The following is a 20,603-nucleotide window of genomic DNA, read 5'->3' on the forward strand; positions in this document are numbered from 1 at the left end:
TTAAATCTGGCTTGAAACAAATTATTTATAATAATCTTTCTTTGTTTTACATTTATATTTGTTATCATTTCCTCATTTCTAAATATGGTTTAGTTTTTTCTAAATATGGTCACCCAAATTATAAAGGCGACCAAATGGGATCAGCTGTTTTCGCTACCGCTCTAATTCTGTTTAAGTAGGCGAAATAGCTCGGCGAACGGTGAACGACAGCATCGCCCAATTCGGCGAAGTTTGCCGTTCGCCGGTATTGTATTTCAAGCATAATGAAAACACGCAAAATTCGACCAGCAGTTGAACGTTAAACGATGTTGCGGAGGGTTTTCGTAGTTGGTCGCTGTATGGCATGGAGTAAAGGTGATCGTGAGTTGAGCGATGTAAAAAGTTAAGTATATACATACATAAATTGTGATTGTTTGTAAATAAAACATAATTAATGGTAATAAAAGAATTATCCAGAATAGTTTTAGAAAAACTGCGTGGTAACTAACAGATATTGAAAAGTGCAAAGAGTGCAACAAAATGGGTAATGTACAAACACGACAATTCGATGCCAAGGGCATGGCTTATCGCCGTGGAAGTGAGTACTGAATTTGAAGGCCCACTTGAAAACTCCTAATATATTTGCAAACAAAAGGTATATCCTGGAATTTCCGGTACCCGATGACAAAACGACGCGATCAAACCACAATGATGGTGTTCAATGTGAACATGAGTATAACTGCTTGGTTAGATTTGCTCGATCTGCAGCAATATGAAGGTGAGTATAAAAATACATACATACATATATGAAGAAATACCCTGCAAAAATCGCGACTACTCCATGCAAGCATACAAAGAGTACTCCCTAAGCGTCAAGGAGTACTCCAAAATTAATCACAATACATATAAAAAATGTGGTCCAATTAACATTTCGATGTCCTAGAGCAGCTCAGCATTACGTCAGAATACCACAAAACTACTCCAACATGTTAACAAAATCATTGTTGATATTGTACAGGCTTTTATTCTGCATTTCACAGATGCTCTTTCATTGTTGGGATGCACAAAATAAAATTTTTTTATTATCATTGTTGGGATGCACAAAATAAAATTTTTTTATTATCATTTTAACATGATGCCTCTGGTGAGATTCGAAACAGGACCTTCTGGAAGTTAGCAAATAACAGCGAGAATTTCTGTACACTAAGCTACAGCCGCTATATAACTTAGCTTTCAAACTGAATAAACTTTTTTCGTCGTTTGATTTTGCTCTTCACTTCACAGATGCTTTTTCGTATTAACAAAAACCAAAAACAAAAATAAAAATAAAAAATTACATGTTGTCTCTACACGTTTAGCTGCAGCCAGACATACAAATGTGCTTTAAAATGTTCAATTTTAATCTCATTTCGTTAAAACACGAGCAGTGATCGGGTAACAATAAGCTGGTGCAGAGACACGAATTGATCCGCTACAGCATGACAGAGTAGCACTTTGTAAGTACTCCAATATGCCACAAATAGACTTCATGGTCCAATTATTTTTGCAGGATATTCTCCTTATACAAATGTACCATAATTGGGCTACATATTTTCATATCTTGCACAGTATTGCCATCTCTTTGTATATTGTCAGCAGAAATTCGTGTTTTTTTTTTAATTTTATAAATGTATGCTGAAACTATGAAACTGTAAGTAAAAATCAGATTGTGCAATGAAATAACATGCAAAATTGTAACGTTTGTGGTAAGAAGTTCAACTTGATTAAGAATCGAGTTGAACCAACGGTCGCAACGTTTATGGCTTGCGTAAAAGTTCGGTTGAATGTGACAATGCAAACGCTTTTTCTTCGCGTTTTGCTGTCTAAATGTGAAAGCGAAAGTCTACTTTCCCGTGTAAACAGCTAAAAGTGCCTTTTTGCAGATTGGCAGAAATCATTTTCGAAAATAAAAATTGAAAGGTGTAACTGCAACTGAAATTGCCCAGTTGCTGTTGCTGCACTAGCAATTACCATTTTTATCAAATTTTTCAGATTAGTAATTTTTTTTATAAGTATAAAAATGTCTGGTAGCATATTGAAAGTGGAATTGTCTGCATTCACCGTGTAAACGACAAAAAGTAGTATTAAAAAGTTTGATTTTCAGAAATAAAAAACTGGTTTCGAAAGCCACTTTATATGCAAGATGTAACTGCTCCTGTAATCTCTTTTTCAAATTCTTGAGTTTGGCTTACTTTTGAAAATAACTTGCATTTGCCACGTCTAACAGCCACTTAAGCCACGCTGCGTGAACCTTGCCATTGTGTGTAATTGGCGCTTGCATGTAAATTAGGGCTGTCAGACGTCCTGGTTTTCCCGGATTTGTTCTGATTTAAACAAATTGTCCTGGTGTCCTGGACCACACTTAAATTGTCCTGGTTTTTAATGAAGGTCAATGCAGACACTCATCTAATTTTTAGCAGATTTTTGCTTTGAAAAAAAGGTTAAGGTTCCTGTCATTAGTAGTCAAAAATCGATAATGAATCATTTATTCTAACATGTTGAACAATATCTTTCTGTTTAGTTTCTTTGGTTAAAATCTAATTTAGTATCTTCAGGTGAATGCTAAAAAAGTACAAGTTCCTGAACAGGTACACGGCTGAGGGGCACACATACTGATAATTTCAGGAGTTAAAATCTCTTCCAAAAGCCCTTTCTGAAAGTCATTCCTTTTTCCTTCCTTTTTTGTACGGAATGGCAAAAATTGAAGGGCTTCTGCTTTCGCTACCCAATGAAGAGCTTCCATAAGGGCTTTTGTAGGACGTAATTCTCAAGGGCTTTTGAAGATTTTCTTTTAAAACTAATTTAGTTCATTAAAATCATACTTCTTTAAGGAATTTAAATATTTAAGGTTAAGATCAAATATGTTTTATTGAAACTTGAAATGCTTATTGAATCCTATTTGTAATGCTAAATAATATAAACATACTCTTTTTGCAAGGCGACAAACTCCAAAAATGCGTATCTTGACCATTTTATTTATATAAATGTTAAGCACGCTTCCTTAGCTTTAAACCGGCGTTAATATGAAGCCTCACGATGAGCAGATCTCGAGATATAACGATTTGAAGAAGTACATGATTAGTCACGGGCCCCTGCCAAAAGCCCGGCCCGCGCCCATCTCTACTACCTACTCAGGTGTACGTGGTGTATGAGTAATGTGACTAACCGTACTTCTTTCGGAAGTACAGTACTTCTTTTCTCCCTTTTGTACTTTGTACTTCGAAGTACAGTCAAATGTACTTCTTTGCGATATTTTTTACTTCAGGAGGGAAATTTTGTAACCAGTAGCGACAACTTTCTGATCGCTATCGCACTTTTGGACGCATGATATAAATGTCTTTAGGTCAAAAAGTGTGATAGCGATTCGAAAATTGTCGCTAACTTGTTTCCGAATCTCCCCCCTCCGATCTTCTGGACGATCGTTACATAGCCTGGGCGTTAAATTCGTTCAAGCCATTAAAGTCGCCGGGGACCGATGCCATCATACCTGAGCAGCTGCGAAGGGCTCTGAAGGTGTCGTGAAAGTGGTTGGCTCCTATTTATGCGAACTGCGTGACGACCGAGTACATCCCCAAGGATTGGAGATTAGTCAGTGTTGCGTTCATCGCGAAGGCCGGAAAATGCACACATATTTCCCCTAGGTATTTTAGAGCTATCAGTCCCTCTTCGTTTTAGCTGAAACTCTGGAGAGACCGATAGACCTGTACATAAGAAACGCGATCCTCGTGACTGTCTTTCAAGAGCCCAATATGCTTATTGCAGGAAAAGGTCGGTGAATACCGCCCTGCACATATTGGCAAAGGTGTCAGAGAAACCCCTCGTACATAAAGATTATGCAGTAGGGGCCTTATGCGATATCGAGGGGCCTTCAAAAATTTCACTCCCGTGACACTAGAGGGGTTGAAACCAACCTAATAAAGCTTATCTACAGCTTACTTCGAGAGAGAACTGTCGCGGTGAAGTGGGGGAGCGCCTGCAGTCAGTGCAGAGTCATTACGAGCACTCCACAAGGTGGTGTTCTCCTCCCCTGCACTGGATTACGGTTGTAAATGACCTTCTAGAGAAAATGGAAAAAGTGGGCTGTCGGGTGATAGCCTATATAGATGATGTGGAACATTTCGGTAAGGGACGATTTCTAGACATCCTTTTTGATATGGGTCAAGGTTACCTCAAAATAGTAACTAGGTGGGCGATCTACAGCGGCTGTCGTGGAAGCCTAACATTAAGAAAAGGGTAAGAAAGGTGTCGGTTGCCTTGTACTGCTGTAGGGGAGCTATCGGTAAAAGATGAAGTCTCTCGCCCATATTAGTTCATTAGCTCTCGAAAACTAGATTTAAGCCCATATTGTTTCAAGGAGCCCTTGTCTGGTGGAACTCACTAGAGAAGGCTGCATTTGTAAAATGGGAATTAGCGGAGCATTAGGAACCACACCTACACTTGCGCTTAACAGACATATGATGAACTCGGCGCCTGCGGATATTGCAGACAGAATTGTCGCAGTACGAACTGCTATTGGGCTAAGGGAAACCGGGTTCTTTTGTGATATAAAAAAGGAAAAGAAACGTTTCCCTGCTGCAGCAAATGCTTTATAGGGCACTTTAAAACTCGTTACTTCTCAGGGACTAGTGATGGGGCTCTGACAGGCCATTCTGCGATTGGTTTTTATGCGGTGAGACTAGGAATTTCAACTGATCCTTTTTTATCAGCTATCAAGAGGAAGATGAAGTGGAATTATCTCCACACTCCCTTTTAGACTGTCCAACCTTCGCGAGGCTAAGATGGAAGCATTTTGGCTCGCACTTCTGAACAAACACTGAGCTCTCTGGGATCGAAATTAGCCGCATTGGAAATTTCGTAATCGGCTCGCGGCGTTAACTTAACGCAACCTAACGTGTACTTCTTTTAGCTATGAAATAGTTGGTCACATTATGTATGAGTAACACTCTTTTCTGCTGATATTTCAAACAAAAAATCCTTGCGCATTTTCATTTGACCAATCATTCTTTTGTTATTTATATATCGATTTTCTTCATTGGTAGCTTAGTTTTTTTCTAAAGGAACAGGCCTTAACACAAGTGCAAATTATTTACACAGAAACTGTTATTTTTTACCTTTTTCCCTGTTAAAGTTTGAATTTTTTGCATTTTTCCATAAAAAAAAAACAAAAAATTTGGAATGGTTAGTTTATTTCTCAGAAACTGTCAGGGCTATTGACTAGTAATCAATATGCGGTTTATGGAGAATTTTATTTTCTATCATTTGTCGTACCTCGTATTACGATTATTTAATTGGTTCGTAAGATATACCTGATTAAATGGAACCACTCTTTTTATACCTTTCATGAGCATGAAATGGTATTATAACTTTGGTCCGATGTTTGTAAGTACCAGAACAAAAAGAGATAGACCCATTAAGATGTATACTTATATGATCAGAACGTCGAGCTGAGTTGATTTAACCATGTCCGTCTGTCCGTCTGTCCGTCTGTCCGTCTGTCTGTCTGTTTGTATGCAATCTAGTCTCTCAGTTTTCGAGATATCCGTATCAAATTTGGTATGTGGGTGTATTTTTATAATGTATTAATCATTTGTCGGAACCGGAAGAATCGGACCACTATAACATATAGCTCCCATACAACTGATTGTTCAGATATGAGATTTTTCGTTATAACTTCTCCATTTATGCAGCTACGATCATGAAATTTTGCAGTACTTGCACCCATTATCAACAGAATACTTACAGTGAAAATTACAAAGATCGGGTCACTATAACCTATAGCCCCCATACAACTGATTGTTCAGATATAAAATTTTTCGTTATAACTCCTCCATTTATATCGCTAGGAACATGAAATTCCGCACTGTTTTCAATAATTATCAACAGAAAACTTACAGTGAAAATTAAAAAGATCGGGTAACTATAACCTATAGCTCCCATACAACTGATTGTTCAGATATGAGATTTTTCGTTATAATTCATCCATTTATGTAGCTAGGACCATGAAATTTCGCGCTGTTTTCACTCATTATCAACAGAAGACTTACAGTGAAAATAACACAGATCGGGTCACTATAACCTGCAGACCCCATACAACTGATTGTTCAGATATGAGGTCTTTTATCATAACTCCTCCATTTATGCAGCCAGGAACATGAAATTTCGCACCACTTTCACTCATTATTTACAGAATACTTACAGTGAATATAACAAGGATCGGATGACTACAACATATATCTTCCATACATCTGATTGTTCAGATATGGGATTTTACGGTAAAACTCCTTTATTTGAACAGCTAAAACCGATAAATTTGGTAAGATATTTTATAAATAATAATACAAAGTCTACTGAGAAAATCATCAAAATCTATGCTGTATAAGCTTTATCTCCTATAGCACTGATTGTTCAGATACCAGTTTTTGCCATATATCTCCTTTATGTAGGAAACTAAACCCAATAAATTGTGTTACCGGTTTACATACCGATCACATAGCAGTGAAAATCACTTAGATTGGTGCCATATAAAGTATATCTTCCATACCTCTGATTGTTTAGATGCGATTTTTTATATAAGTATGTAACTCCTCTATCGATGTATGCAGATGTATTCAAAATCAGTAATCTGTCAAAGTAAAATTTGCAGATGTTCATGAAAGGTATGAAGCCTTCGGCATAGCCGAAGACAGCGCTGCTCTTACTTGTTTTAAGCTGAATAAGGATAAATTGCAAATATCTCGAAAACGTATCCATACAAAAAAAAACAACTCGATTTTCGGAATCAGCGGGCGATTTTACAACAAATTGGACAGTGGCGTCTGGAGAACAAAATCAAAATTAAAATATGTGATCCAGTGTTATTGTATAAAATAATAGTTCGATATAATGTTTGAAAGCCGTATGTGCATTTCTGGGGTAGCATCAAATTTAGACCTGAATTAGTTTTTTGTATAAATCATGATACAAAAGAAGGTAGTTTCATTTCAAAATTTTTGAAAAAAAATAAGTTTTTGAAGTTTCATAAACTGTACAAAATTATGAGCTACCTTGCCACATTGATAGCAACCAAACAATACATCAGAGGATTTAATGTTGTGCGTGGGAAATGTTCGGTTATTTGTACAATGATTTTTTGGTGGCGAGCAGAGGAGAAAGGGGGTATCACTTACAACTCATTAGAAAGAGCACAGTATAAACTTAAAGAAAACTTCGCCTCCCTGCCCCTTCTACAGGCACTCGGGTGGCTCATTTAAATATGGGGTAAAATTAGAAAGAAAAATTAAACTCGTGGTAGGCCATCAGCAGTATATTTGCGCAAAACTCCTTTCCGCTTTGGTGGCCTTCGGCCTTATTAGTCCAACACCGGTTATGCCAACCACAGTATTTTTGCGCAAAATCCACCTTCAAATTTACAAAAAAAGTGCATATTTCAAATTAAAGCTCAATCCTTTGCCTAGACGTATATATTAAAATTTTTAATTCAGATCACGCGTTTGGACACGATAACCCAAAATCATTGTACAAATAACCGAACCGTACCCACACAGTTTTACTTAAACATTTTTCCATAAACCCCCCAAACATATTCTGAGCGTTCAGAATATATGGGTCCGAAGGGAGTCCTAGGTAGGTAAGAAATATGAGTTTCAAAAACAAAAATTTTTTTACTCTTATATGAATCTTTTAGGACTCATATGTGATCCAAGTTATGAGCCAGCACCTTGTGCCAATATAAAAACAATAAAGATTTGAAATTTATATCCAAACTTGTTTATACAGAAATTGAAAATAATTAGAAAACAATAAATGAACAAAATTTAGCTGCAGCTGCTGCTATTGCATGCATGTTGGAATGTGTATATGCACGTAAGTATGTATGCATGTTATTTGAAAGGAATTTTTGCTGAATGCTTTTGCAAATATAGTGCGTTCAATAAGACTCAAAGAACAACCTAAAATAAGAGTCCGAATTTAGTAATTTATGAGGCTGATTAGAGGTTCGAAAAGAGTCAAAAATGGTTCATATATGAGGCCAATAATTGTTTTAAAAGAGTCCAAAATGAGCCGTATATTAGGCCAATAAGAGTCCAATATGACTCATATTGAGGCTCATTTGATGTATGAATTTAAGCTCATATAAGTCGACCTTCGGAGAAAGGGAAACACCCTCATATCGGACTCTTAAATGAGCTCATTATGAGCGTAATGGCTCCGATATAGGACTCCTTAAAGACTCATTTATGACTCCAAATGTATATTTCATTGATATGTATGTACATATCTCTCGCTCATAGGGAAAGCACTCAATTAATTTTGTTTTTCGGTTTGCATATTCATTTTCTTTTTACTTTAAAATTTCAATACTTCACACAAATTAAAAAAGCGTTTTCCTCGATAAGTCAATGCTGAAATCACACGCTTTATTTCCTTTTAAATAAATTTCTATTACTTCCGCAAATTAGAAATTCGCTAGAAATGTAAATATATAATTAATTCCAAATGTCAATTCTTGACTCAAGGGAATGCTTCGAACTATATCCGCTTAATTCACAGAACATGCTTTTCTTGCGAGCGTTTTCAAAATATCTAATTAATTTGTATGTACATAGATACCAGTTAAAGCCCCATGAAAATCCATTCAGGAGTTCCGGAGATTAGTGAGTTCAAACAGAAAAACAATCTACAGTTTTATTATAGTATAGATAGATAGATAGATTGCGATTTTTCTTAAGCAATCTGGACACTCTGATGACAATACACATTTCGTTTGATTTATTTAGTCACGGCTATAACATCGTCGCGTACACATGTGTCGCTACTCTCTTGAGTGTTGACCAGGGTTGCGTGATTTTGATTTAGTCAAATTTATTTCTGAATTGAAAGTCGCATAAAATCCTAAATAAATTTTATGTGTGATTTGCTTGGTCAACCAAATAAAATATAAGTTTTATTTGTGATTTGATTCGTCAACCAAATAAAAGATAAGTTTTATTTGTGAATTGATCGTCAACTAAATAAAAAATAAATTTTATTTGTGATTTGATTCGTCAAGCAAATAAGAATAAATTATATTTGTGATTTGCTTGGTCAACCAAATAATGATTCGTCGACCAAATAAGAAATAAAATATATTTGTGATTTGAATCGCCTCCAAATCAGAAATCAAATTGATTTGTGATTTGATTTGTAGAGCGAATCATTGATTTGTGATTTTTCAGCTAAATAATACTCTTTTGACAACGCAACTACTTCGGGATATTTGGGACTATTTTGAAATTTTCGAGACTTTTTCGGGATTTTCAGGATTTTGGGCCTATTTCCATATTGTTGGGACTATTTCTTCGGGATTTTATATCGGGATTTTATTTTTCGACCTACTTCGAGATTTTCGGGGTTCCCGGGAATATATCGGGATATTTGGGACTATTTTGGTATTTTTGAACTATTTTGGGATTTTCGGGACTATTCCGGGTTTTTCGGGACTACTTCGAGATTTGCGGGGTCCTTGGAACTATATCGGGATCTTCGTGACTACTTCGGTGCTTTTGGAACCAATTAGGAATTTTTGGGACTATATCGCGATTTTTGGGGGTATTTTGGTATTTTTGGGATAGCTTCGAGATTTTCGGGGTTCTCACAAATGTATCGGGATCTTCGGGATTTGGGGATAAATTCGGGTTTTTGTGACTTTTTCGGGTTTTTCGACACTCCTTCAGGATTTTCAGGATTTTGGGACTAATTCGGTATTTTTGGGGATATTTCTGGACTTTGGAGATTTTCTCGGTATTCTCGAGACTATTCCGGGTTTTTCGAAACTACTTCGAGATTTTCAGGAGTCTCGGTACGACATCGGTATCGTCGGGACTGCTTTGGGACTATTTCGGGTTTTTCGACACTACTTGGAGATTTTCATGATTTTTTTCGAGATTTCTTCGGGATTTTCAGGACTATTCCGGGTTTTTCGAGGCTCTCGGCACTATATCGGGATGTTTGGGACTACTTCGGTATTTCTTGGACCAATTAGGAATTTTGGGGACTATTTCGGGGTTTTCGAGACTTCTTCCGAGGGTTTCGGGGTTCTCGGGAATATATCGGAATTTTTGGGACTATTTCGTGTATTTCGAGATTACTTCGAGATTTTCGGGGTTCTCGTGAATATATCGGGATCTTCGGGACTACTTCGAGGTTTTTGGGCTATTTGGGGAATTTTTGGAACTATTTCGGGTTTTTCGAGACTACTTCGAGATTTTCAGAATATTTCGGAATTTTTGGGACAACTTTTAAGAGATTCTCGGGATTCTCGGCTCTAATTCGGGCTCTGCGGGACTACCTCGGAATTTTTCGACTAATTCAAGATTTTCGAGACTTCTTCGGTATAAGCGGTACTAATTCGGTGTTTTCGGAACTATTTCGGGTTTCCCTAGACTTCTTCGAGAAGAAGAAATCCCGATATAGTCCCGAGAACTCCGAAAACCTCGGAAGTAGTCTCGAAAACCCCGAAATAGTCCCAAAAACCCCTAATTGGTCCCAAAAATAACGAAGTATTCCCGAAGATCCCAATATAGTCCCGAGAACCTCGAAAATCTCCAAGTAGTCTCGAAAACCTCGGAATAGTCCCGAAAACCCGAATAAATCTCGGAAATCCCGAAATAGTTCAAAAGTACCGAAATAGTCCCAAAAATCCCAATATATTCCCGAGAACATCGAAAATCTCGAAGTCTCAAAAAATCCGAATTAGTCCCAAAAATACCGATATATTCCCGAGAAGACCGAAATTCTCGAAGTTGTCCCAAAACTTTCGAAATAGTTGCAAGGATCCTGAAAATCTCGAAGTAGTCTCGAAAAACCCGAAATAGTTCCGAAAATCCTGACGTAATCGCGAAGATCCCAATATAGTCCCGAGAACCCCGTAAACCTCGAAGTAGTCTCGGAAAACCCAGAATAGTCCCGAAAATCCCGAAGAATTCTCGAAATAGTCCAACAATCCCGAAATAATCCCGTAGATCCTAATATATTCTCGAGAATTCCGAATATCTCGAAATAGTTTCGAAAACCCCAAATAGTCCCAAAAATTCCGAATTGGTCCCAAAAATCCCGAAGTAGTCCCTAAGATCCCGAGAGCCCCGAAAATCTCGAAGCAGTCTCGAAAAACCCGAAATAGCCCCAACAATACCGAATTAGTCCCAAAATCCTGAAAAACCTGAAGAAGTCTCGAAAAACCCGAAGGAGTTCCAAAAACTCCGAATTAGTCCCAAAAATCCCCAAGTAGTCCCGAGCACCCCGAAAATCTCGAAGTAGTCCGAGAATCCCGGAGATTTTCGTGGAACTCGAAGTTGGAAGATATCGCATATCGCATTTGTGTTACATAAAAAAGTAATATTTAGCTAAAAAATCACGAATCCAATTGATTCGCTCAACAAATCAAATCACAAATCAATTTGATTTCTGATTTGGAGGCGATTCAAATCACAAATAAATTTTATTTCTTATTTGCTCGACGAATCAAATTACAAATAAATTTGAATCCTTATTTCATTGACCAAGCAAATCACAAATATATTTTATTTCTTATTTGCTTGACGAATCAAATCACAAATAAAACTTATCTTTTATTTGCTTGACCAAGCAAATCACAAATACAACTTATCTTTTATTTGCTTGACCAAGCAAATCACAAATAAAATGTATTTCTTATTTGGTTGACAAATCAAATTACAAATAAATTTTATTTTTTATTTGGTCAACAAACCAAATCACAAATCAAATATATTTGTTAATTAAAGGCGGATTTTAAATAAAAAAGGATTTGAAATCACGCAACCCTGGTGTTGACCCTTTGCGACCACTAATGCAACATATTTTGGTGGAGGTAAGTTTTTATTTTTCTTTTAAGATTGAATTCGAAATCATGTTTTTCTTTGGTTAAAGATAAAAGAGTCCTTATCAAAACATAATATAAACTTATTTTTTTTGTTTGCAAGACTCTTTTTTCAAAGCTTTTATTTGATTCACTCCGGACCTCATGCGACTAATTGTGTGATTTTCTTTATGCGCCTAATTAAGGGTTAAAAATAATTTTTTTTTTGTGGCTCTTTGTAGCATTTAGAATTTAGATGTGGCTCTTTTCGGCCTCGGCCTTGCCCACCCCTGTACTATGGCTACAGTGACCATATTAACCAACGTAAAATAAAGTGCATTTTTTTCAAAATGATTTGGAAATACGTACATACAACTTGTATGATAAAAGTACCTTGCCCATATCGTAATTTAAGTCAAACATTTACCAGTTAATTATATTCTATAATTGTATAAGTTCCCCTGCTGTAGCGAAAAATGAAGCCAATTCCTTTTCAAGGACTTCGCCATCCATACTGCACGACGAAGCCAGCACACTGTGGTTCAGAATTGGAATTCAATATTCATAACCCACTGGAACCTTCATTTTTCCATTAATTTTTACTAAAACCCAAAAAAAAAAAATACTTATTTTGGTGAAAATTTTTTTATAACATTTCAAAATTTTTTTTGTGTCTTGTTTTTTTTTGTAGTTCCGATACTAGCAAGTCAATATTCTTATTAAGTCTTATCAACAAATTCCTCGTCGTTTAAAGAATAAAGGGAATATCTCATTATACTAAAGCCAGCTTCCCGACATAAGCTACTATTCCATATGGACACAGATGTATTTATTATAGTATTTTTATTATTTTTTTGGTTAAAATACAGACACAATTTTATTTATTTCATTAATGTTCAGTTTTACATGGAATAATAAGTATTGAAGTGAAGAAATAAACTGTTTTTATACCCGAGCGCACTTGTGCACAAGGGTATATTAATTTTGTTCACATAACGGTTGTTTGTAACAGCCAAAACGAATCGAGATAGATATAGCCAAATGTATACATAAATGCTCAGAATGAATAGAGAAGTCGATTAAGCCATGTCTGTCTGTCGAGCAAAAATTGAGATATCTCAACGAAATTTGGTATGTAGGTTTCCATTAATCCAAGGTAGGTTGGTATTGAAAATGGGCGAAATCGGACTGTAACCACGCCCACTTCCCATATAACGGTAATTTCCAGAAATACGAAAACTGCGATATTTTAGTAACTACTGAAGATAACTCACTCAAAATTCATATTTACAGTAATTTTCAGACGACAAATAAGAATATTATAAACTTTTGGAAAACGGGCGTAGCCACGCCCACTTATGGTTACATGTGTATATCTTAGTAACCGCTGCACCAATTTCTTCCAAACTTGGCATACATGTTAGCCTTGCCACTTCCCATATAACGGTAACTTCCAGATATACGAAAACTGCGATATTTTAGTAACTACTGAAGATAATTCACTCAAAATTGATATTCACAATAATTTTCAGACGAAAAATAAGAATATTATAAATTTTTGGAACATGGGCGTAGTCACGTTCACTTATGGTTACATGTGTATATCTTGGTAACCGCTCCACCAATTTCTTCCAATCTTGGCACAGTTGTTGGCCTTGGTACAGCATACTAAATGGCCGGAAATTTAAGAAATCGGACAATAACCACGCCCACATCCCATATAACGGTAATTTAGAGAATACAAAATATTCGATAAATCAGTAAATATTAAAGCTAATTTATTAAAAATTGATGCTTGCAACAATTCTTTACCTAGAAATACGTTTATGGTAAAATTTTGGGAAATGGGCGTGGCACCGCCCACTTATGATCACGTATATGTATATCGGTAACCGTTCTACCAATTTGTACCAAACTCGGTATTTTTATTGTGCTTGTCACATAAAAGCAAAACGTTGAAAATTATTGAAATCAGACTAAAATTACGGCCGCTTTTCATATAACGGTATATTTCAGAAATGCTTGAAACTGCAATATTTCGAAATTTAAGGACGCTAATTTACTCAAAATTGATACACCCCGGCCTACCATCTAGCTTTAGGTTTCGGAAAGGTGAAGAAACATATATTTAATACTTGCGCCGTATTTAATGTTCGGCTCCACCCGAGCTTAGACTTTCTTACTTGTTTGGCTTAATATTGTCTCACTGGTTTTTTATGCGGTTTTTTGGAATTTTTTACATGGAGTATGGAGTATTGATAACAAAAGGAAAGTTCCCGGAAGCACTATTTGAGCTTATGCAGGGTTACTTGAGCTTGGTTGAGAACTGGGCTTCTAGCTGCGGGCTGGGTGTAAATCCCAGTAAAACGGAGCTTGTTCTCTTTACTAGGAGGTATAAGATACCGAATTGCCGTCTTCCCTGTATGGGTGGTCTTCCTCTGAGGCTTTCTGACAGGGTGAAGTACTTGGGCTTGATCCTTGACAGTAAGCTTTCCTGGAAGCCTAATGTGGAGGAAAGAGTCAAGAAGGCTACAGTAGCACTGTATTGTTGCAGAGGGGCCATTGGCAAGCGCTGGGGCCTCTCGCCGAAGGTAGTGCATTGGCTCTATGAAACTATAATCAAGCCAATCTTATTATATGGGGTATTCGTCTGGTGGAACGCACTTGACAAGGCCTACATCGTCAAGCAGCTGGAGAAGGTGCAAAGAGCTGCCTTAATTGGAATCAATGGGGCACTTGGAACCACACCTACTCTTGCGCTTAATGCCATGTTAAATGTTGTGCCTATAGACATAGCTGGCAGGGTTGCCGCTGCGCGTGCCGCACTAAGGCTAAGAGGGGTGGACTTCAAGTTCACCTCGAGCTATGGGCACTCCAGAATTCTAAGAGACTTCGGGTTCCTACCGACTCGGACAGACCACTGCACGACGGTTCTGGGTCCGAATGGATCTTTTACCACCCACATTCCGGCGAGGGAAGACTGGGAGGGGTGCAGTATCTTGAACCGAGGACCTGTAAACTTATTTACAGATGGGTCGAAGCTGGATGGGAAGGTGGGCAGAGGTGTCTTCTGCGAAGATCTCTCCATCAACCTGAAATTTAGGCTACCGGATCACTGTAGTGTTTTCCAGGCTGAGGTGGCCGCAATAAAAGAGGCTTCGGATTGGTTGCTCTCTAGTGTAACATCTGCTAAAGAGGTAAATATCTATTCTGACAGCCAGGCTGCCATCAAGGCTCTTGGCTCCCTGACGGTGCGCTCGAAAACGGTGAGGGAGTGTTTGACTTCCCTGTCGACCGCGTCTAACTATTTTGCTATTAAGCTTATTTGGGTCCCAGGTCACAGCGAAATCGCTGGCAACTGCATGGCTGATGAGCTAGCAAGACACGGAACCCTCGAAAAATTACTTTCGGATAGGAAGGGTCTGGGGGCTCCTCTGACCTCGTGTGGTCTGCTTCTGGACAGATGGGCGTTTAGTCAGCTCAGCGAGCGCTGGGCGAACATCTTGGAGTGCAGGGTGGCAAAGTCTTTCTGGCCCCGGGTGGACCAGGGGCGGTCTAGGGAGCTCTTGAGACTGAGCAAGCTGCATCTCTCACTATTGGTGGGAGTGCTTACTGGTCACTGTGTGGTAACCATGCGGCAGGGCTGAGTGTCGCGGATAACCCTTACTGCAACGGCTGCATGGAGGACGATGAGGTGGAATCATCTCAACATCTGCTGCTCTGGTGCCCTACCTTTGCGAGCCTAAGGTTTAAGCACCTTGAGTTGCACTTTTTTCACACTCCCGATGAGCTCTCGGGTGTGGACATCAGTCGACTGAAGAGCTTCGTTGTGAGCACGGAGCGTTTCTCCGGCAAAAAGCCATAGGTGTCGTCTTTCTTTCTCTCATAGCTGCCCCCTCTTTCCCCCCACCCCCCTTTCGGCCCTCCTTTCCCCCCCCCCCCCCTTGGCCCCCTCTAAGGGCATCACAACGGACAGCCTAGTCGAGTCCAAGTGTGCCTCCACATTCGGAGGCAGCCCGCTTACCTAACCTAACCTAACCTACATGGAGTATCTGAATTTATGCGGTGAAAAAGCTGGAAGGCATCCCCTATTTTTGTATGAAAGTAAAGAACTTTTCTATGCGGATTTTTGTTATGCGGCTTTCTGAGAAACGCATGTACCACATAAAAAGAGACTTTAGTGTATGGTTATTGCAACAAAAGGTCGGTGAATACCGCCCTACGCGCATTGTTAAAAAAGTGGTCAGAGGAAGCTTTAACGCATGAAGATTATGCAGTAGGGGCCTTCTTCGATATCGAGGGGCCTTCAACAATGTCACTCCAGAGGCAATAGTCAATTGTGTTCATAATCTGTTGTTTGAAATCAACTTAATAAGGCTTATCTACAGCTTACTTCGTTACAGAACTGTCGCGGCGGAGTGGGCGAGCATCTGCACTCAGTGCAGGGTCAATAGGAGCACTCCACAAGGTGGTGTTTTCTCTCCCCTGCTCTGGATTGCGGATATAAACGAAGAACTGGAAAAAGTTGGCTGTCGGGTGATCGTTCATGTAAACGATGTGGAACTTTTGGTTAAAAGACGATACCTATACACCCTTTTTGATCTGGCTCAAGGTTACCTGATGCAGGTAACTAGGTGGGCGATCAACGGTGGCTGTCGTGGAAGCCTAACATTGAGGAAAGGGTAGGAAAGGGGTCGGTTGCCTTGTACTGCTGTAGGCGAGCTATCGGTAAAAGGTGGGGTCTCTCGCCCAAATTGCTTCATTAGATCTAGGAAACCAGATTTAAGCTTATTTTGTTTCAAGGAGCCCTTGTCTGGTGGAACTCACTAGAAAAGGCTACACTTGTAAAAGAAGAATTAGAGGAGCATTAGGAACCACACATACACTGCCGCTTAATATACATATGTTGAACACGACGCCTGCGGATATTGCAGACAGAATTGTCGCAGCATGAACTACTATTAGGCTAAGGGAAACCGGGTCCTTTTGTTTCTTTGCTGCAGCAAATGTTTTTATAGGGCACTTAAAACACTTTACCTCTCAAGGGCTAGGGACAGGCCATTGTGCGATTGGTATTAATGCGGTGAGACTAGGAATTTCAACTGAACCTTTTGTATCAGCTGCCAAGAGGAATATGAAGTGGAATCATCTCCACACTTTCTTTTAAACTGTCCAACCTTCGCGAGGCTAAGTTGGAAGCATTTTGGCTCGCACTTCGAAGAAACACTGAGCTCTCAAGGATCGAAATTAGCCGCATTCGAATTTTCGTAATCGGCTCGGGGCGCTAACTTAACCCAACCTGAGCTGTACTTCTCTGAACTATGAAATAGTTGGTCACATTACGTATGCGGCAAGAGCAAAGAAAACAAAAAAAAAGTTTTCTATGTTCTTTGTATGCGACAGCCTAAATGTATGTTCGTCTAGCGAAGAGCATACTTGTATTTTCAAACTTTTAACTACATTTCAGGAAATGATTTACTGCCTTCCCTAAATATGAGCTCAAAGCGTTGCGTTTTCCAATGCCAATGAGTACCAGCAAGTGTGCGCTATACCCAAATACACGCGGAGAAATTTTTGACTAAACGTCAAATCCTCTCGATTTTGTTCTCGTTTCCTCTTTCACTTATTTGTACCCTTTCTTTTCGTATTCTGCATCCAACTTCAACACGTAACGCCCTATCAGAAATTAAAATTCCATTTTCCAGGCGCCAGCGCAGCGTTATTCTGGGATGGTTCATACAAATTGACGAGCCAATTTAGGGATGGCAGTTAGTGAAATGAACCATTCAAGTTATCACTTGCACCCCACGTTGTTCATACTATAGGGGTATTCTCCAAATCTTGCAAAGCCATTGCACGTAGCACGGATTGCATGGATTGCATAACTTGCAAACACACAACAACAAAATACATGGGAAACGACATTTCCTATCGCTGCAAAATATGCAACGTCGAAACCCATGTATATATTTTGCAAAATAGCATAGCAAGATATATGCGACCCTGTGCTAGTTGTTTTGTTGTTGGAATTGCTACATATTTCTCTCATTCCTCTCATCTCGCTCACTTCATTTTTTTCTGCTTTCTCTTGTTATTGTATTTGATACATAATTTCGCTGCTTGCTACCCATGCATTCTACCACTTTGCAATGGGGTGCTCTCGTACTCTTCGAAATTTGGGATAGTATTTTTGCATTTCGTGCAATACGTGCATCGTGCAATACTTCGAGAATACCCCTATTGTTTATCAGGACTTTTGCTAAAATCTTAAAATCAAAACTTGTCTAGACAAATTCTATGGGTGTAGGAAAAACTATTATAAGGGGTGACGGAAACATCAACCAACACCAACACACAATTATTTTCTACCTTTTAGTGTATCTATAGAAACGTGGTTTATTTAAGTTTTTTGATTTAATTTTTTTTTTGTTTATGTTAAAAAGAAATTCCAAGATGAAGGCAATTGTGCATCTGTTGAAATCTTTTCTTTGTCTATACTGATATATATTGTGAAAGCCTTTTTTTTGTGTTCGAAAGCCTCGAGATCGGCTACACCGATTTTTTTGAAATTTTGGTTATAGGTTCTGGATGGGCTTCTCATTGTCTTAGGCAAAAAAACTTTAAAAACTTCTTATAACTGGAACTGCAGGAAAAATTCCATAGAATCTAACATACATGCCCACATAACAGCGATACTCACTCTAAATCATTAATGAGAGGGCACTCTGCTGTTAATTCGTACGCTAATGTTAACTTTAATATTGATTCTTATATTAAAATTAAACATTAAATACCCGGCGCAAGTATTAAATGTACATATGTTTTTCACCTTTCCGAAGACTACCGCTACATGGGAAGCAGGGGTGGTTTTGCCCCTATTTTATACATCTTCGATAGAACGTTCAGTTATAGTCATAAGTGGGTGATATAACGCCCATTTTCCAAAATTCCAAATAATGTTACTTGTTTTCAAAGGATTGTTGTTAGTATAAATTTATTGTAAATTAGCGACCTTAAATTTCTAAATATGGAAGTTTCAAGCATTTCTGAAATTAACCTTTATATGAAAATTAGGCGTAATTTTAGTTCAATAATTTTCAACGTTTTGCTTTTATGTGGCAAGCACAATAACTATACCGAGTTTGGAACAAATTGATACAACGGTTACCGAGATACATATATGTGATCATGAGTGGGGGGTACCACGCCCATTTTCCAAAATTTTATCATAAACGTATTGCTTGGTAAATAATTATTGCAAGCATCAATTTTGAATATATTAGCTTTAGTATTTACTAAAGAACTTCAAAATTCAACATGTTTTGTAAAAATTTCTTTTTCAAAAATTTCATGCATTGATATGTCATGTCAACTCAAACAAGGTGTTATGCCATATCTAGGGTTGCCAGATTTTTTATGCGCGAAATCAGTACATTAGACTTTTTCATGCTAAAAAAATCAGTACATTTTTATTCAAAGCAAAATAATGAATATAAGTAACAGAAAATAATTTAAGACGCCTGAGTTCTTGTTTTGGTATATAAATAAAATATAGTTCATAAAAAATAAAAGTGTTATTCATTTTAACATGAGTGTGCACATCATTATACACAGGAGCATATAAATTATTTTATATTTGAGACTTTTTGAATAGCAATAATGAGATCATTCCCATTTTCAGTGTTTAAATAGTCAAAGAAATCTATACATTTCATTTTAAAATTACTTTTAATTTGAAGTTCACTTTCAAAAATTGTAATTAGAAGCCGGTTTCTTTCTTTGCGCCAGGAAACAAACTTTATTCTTAAGATCCTCTCATACTGTGAAAAAGTACCACTTTTTAAGGAGTTCATCTACATTTCCTCACGGCTTAAATAATTTTTCAACTACGCAAAAAGACCAACTCAACTTTACTTAGTTTAGCTACTTTTCGGACTTAAGTCGAAAGTTAGCCTACGTTTTCCACAGCTTATTATTGGCTTAACTAAGTTAAGTTGGGTTGGAAAAACCAGCCCTAAGAATTCGCTAAAAAGAGTATCTAACTCTATATCTTGTATGCAAAACTCTTTTACAAATTCAGTAAATCGAGAAAAAGGAGTTGTAAGTTATAGGCAAAAGCTATTCGAATATTGAAATTTATTGTTATTAAACTGAAAGTTATTTTCGAGATAACTAACAACACTCGACAAAAATGTAAGCCTTCTTTTTAAATAATTTAACCTCCATCATATTATCGGAACTGGTACGTAACGACCCGGTGATATGCCCATAAAACGATTGATCTTTTTGTTGTATTAATTTCTTGGGCATATCAAACATTATCTGAAACATGTCAACTATATCTAATTAAATTATTTTCTTCTTATTTTTTACAGTACAGATTAGAGAAGTTCCAACGTTATGTAAAAACCTTAAGAAAATACTAAAGTATTTTTATTGATTAGAAAATTCAGTACAAATCAGTACAAATTTTGAAAAATCAGGACATTAGCGTACTGATTGAAGAAATGAATAAAATCAGTACAAGAGATGAAAAATCATGTCATTCCATTTCAAACATGTTAGGGGTATTCTCGAAGTCTTGCACGATGCACGGATTGCACGAAATGCAAAAATACTGTTCAAAATTTCGAAGAGTACGAGAGCAGCCCATTTCAAAACGGTAGCATGAATGGGTAGCAAGCAGCAAAATTATGTATCAAATACATTAACACGAGACAGCAAAGAAAAT

General features: G+C 37.6%; 1 protein-coding gene across 2 annotated transcripts in view; it reads left to right on the forward strand.

The window, feature by feature from the left end:
- The first annotated feature begins 341 nt into the window (after window positions 1-341).
- Window positions 342-20,603, forward strand: part of LOC118735290 (breast cancer anti-estrogen resistance protein 3 homolog) — a 264,639-nt gene continuing 244,377 nt past the window's right edge. For both annotated transcript variants that reach the window (XM_036464952.1, XM_036464953.1), the window contains exons 1-3: window positions 342-381; window positions 447-577; window positions 635-757. In XM_036464952.1, coding sequence (XP_036320845.1) covers window positions 520-577; window positions 635-757 — 181 coding nt within the window. In that variant the 5' untranslated portion in view covers window positions 342-381; window positions 447-519. The remainder of the gene's footprint in view (window positions 382-446; window positions 578-634; window positions 758-20,603) is intronic.

The sequence above is a fragment of the Rhagoletis pomonella genome, unplaced genomic scaffold, assembly GCF_013731165.1.
Source record: "Rhagoletis pomonella isolate Grant_MI unplaced genomic scaffold, Rhpom_1.0 Rhpom_scaffold_00003, whole genome shotgun sequence".
Lineage (NCBI taxonomy): Eukaryota > Metazoa > Arthropoda > Insecta > Diptera > Tephritidae > Rhagoletis > Rhagoletis pomonella.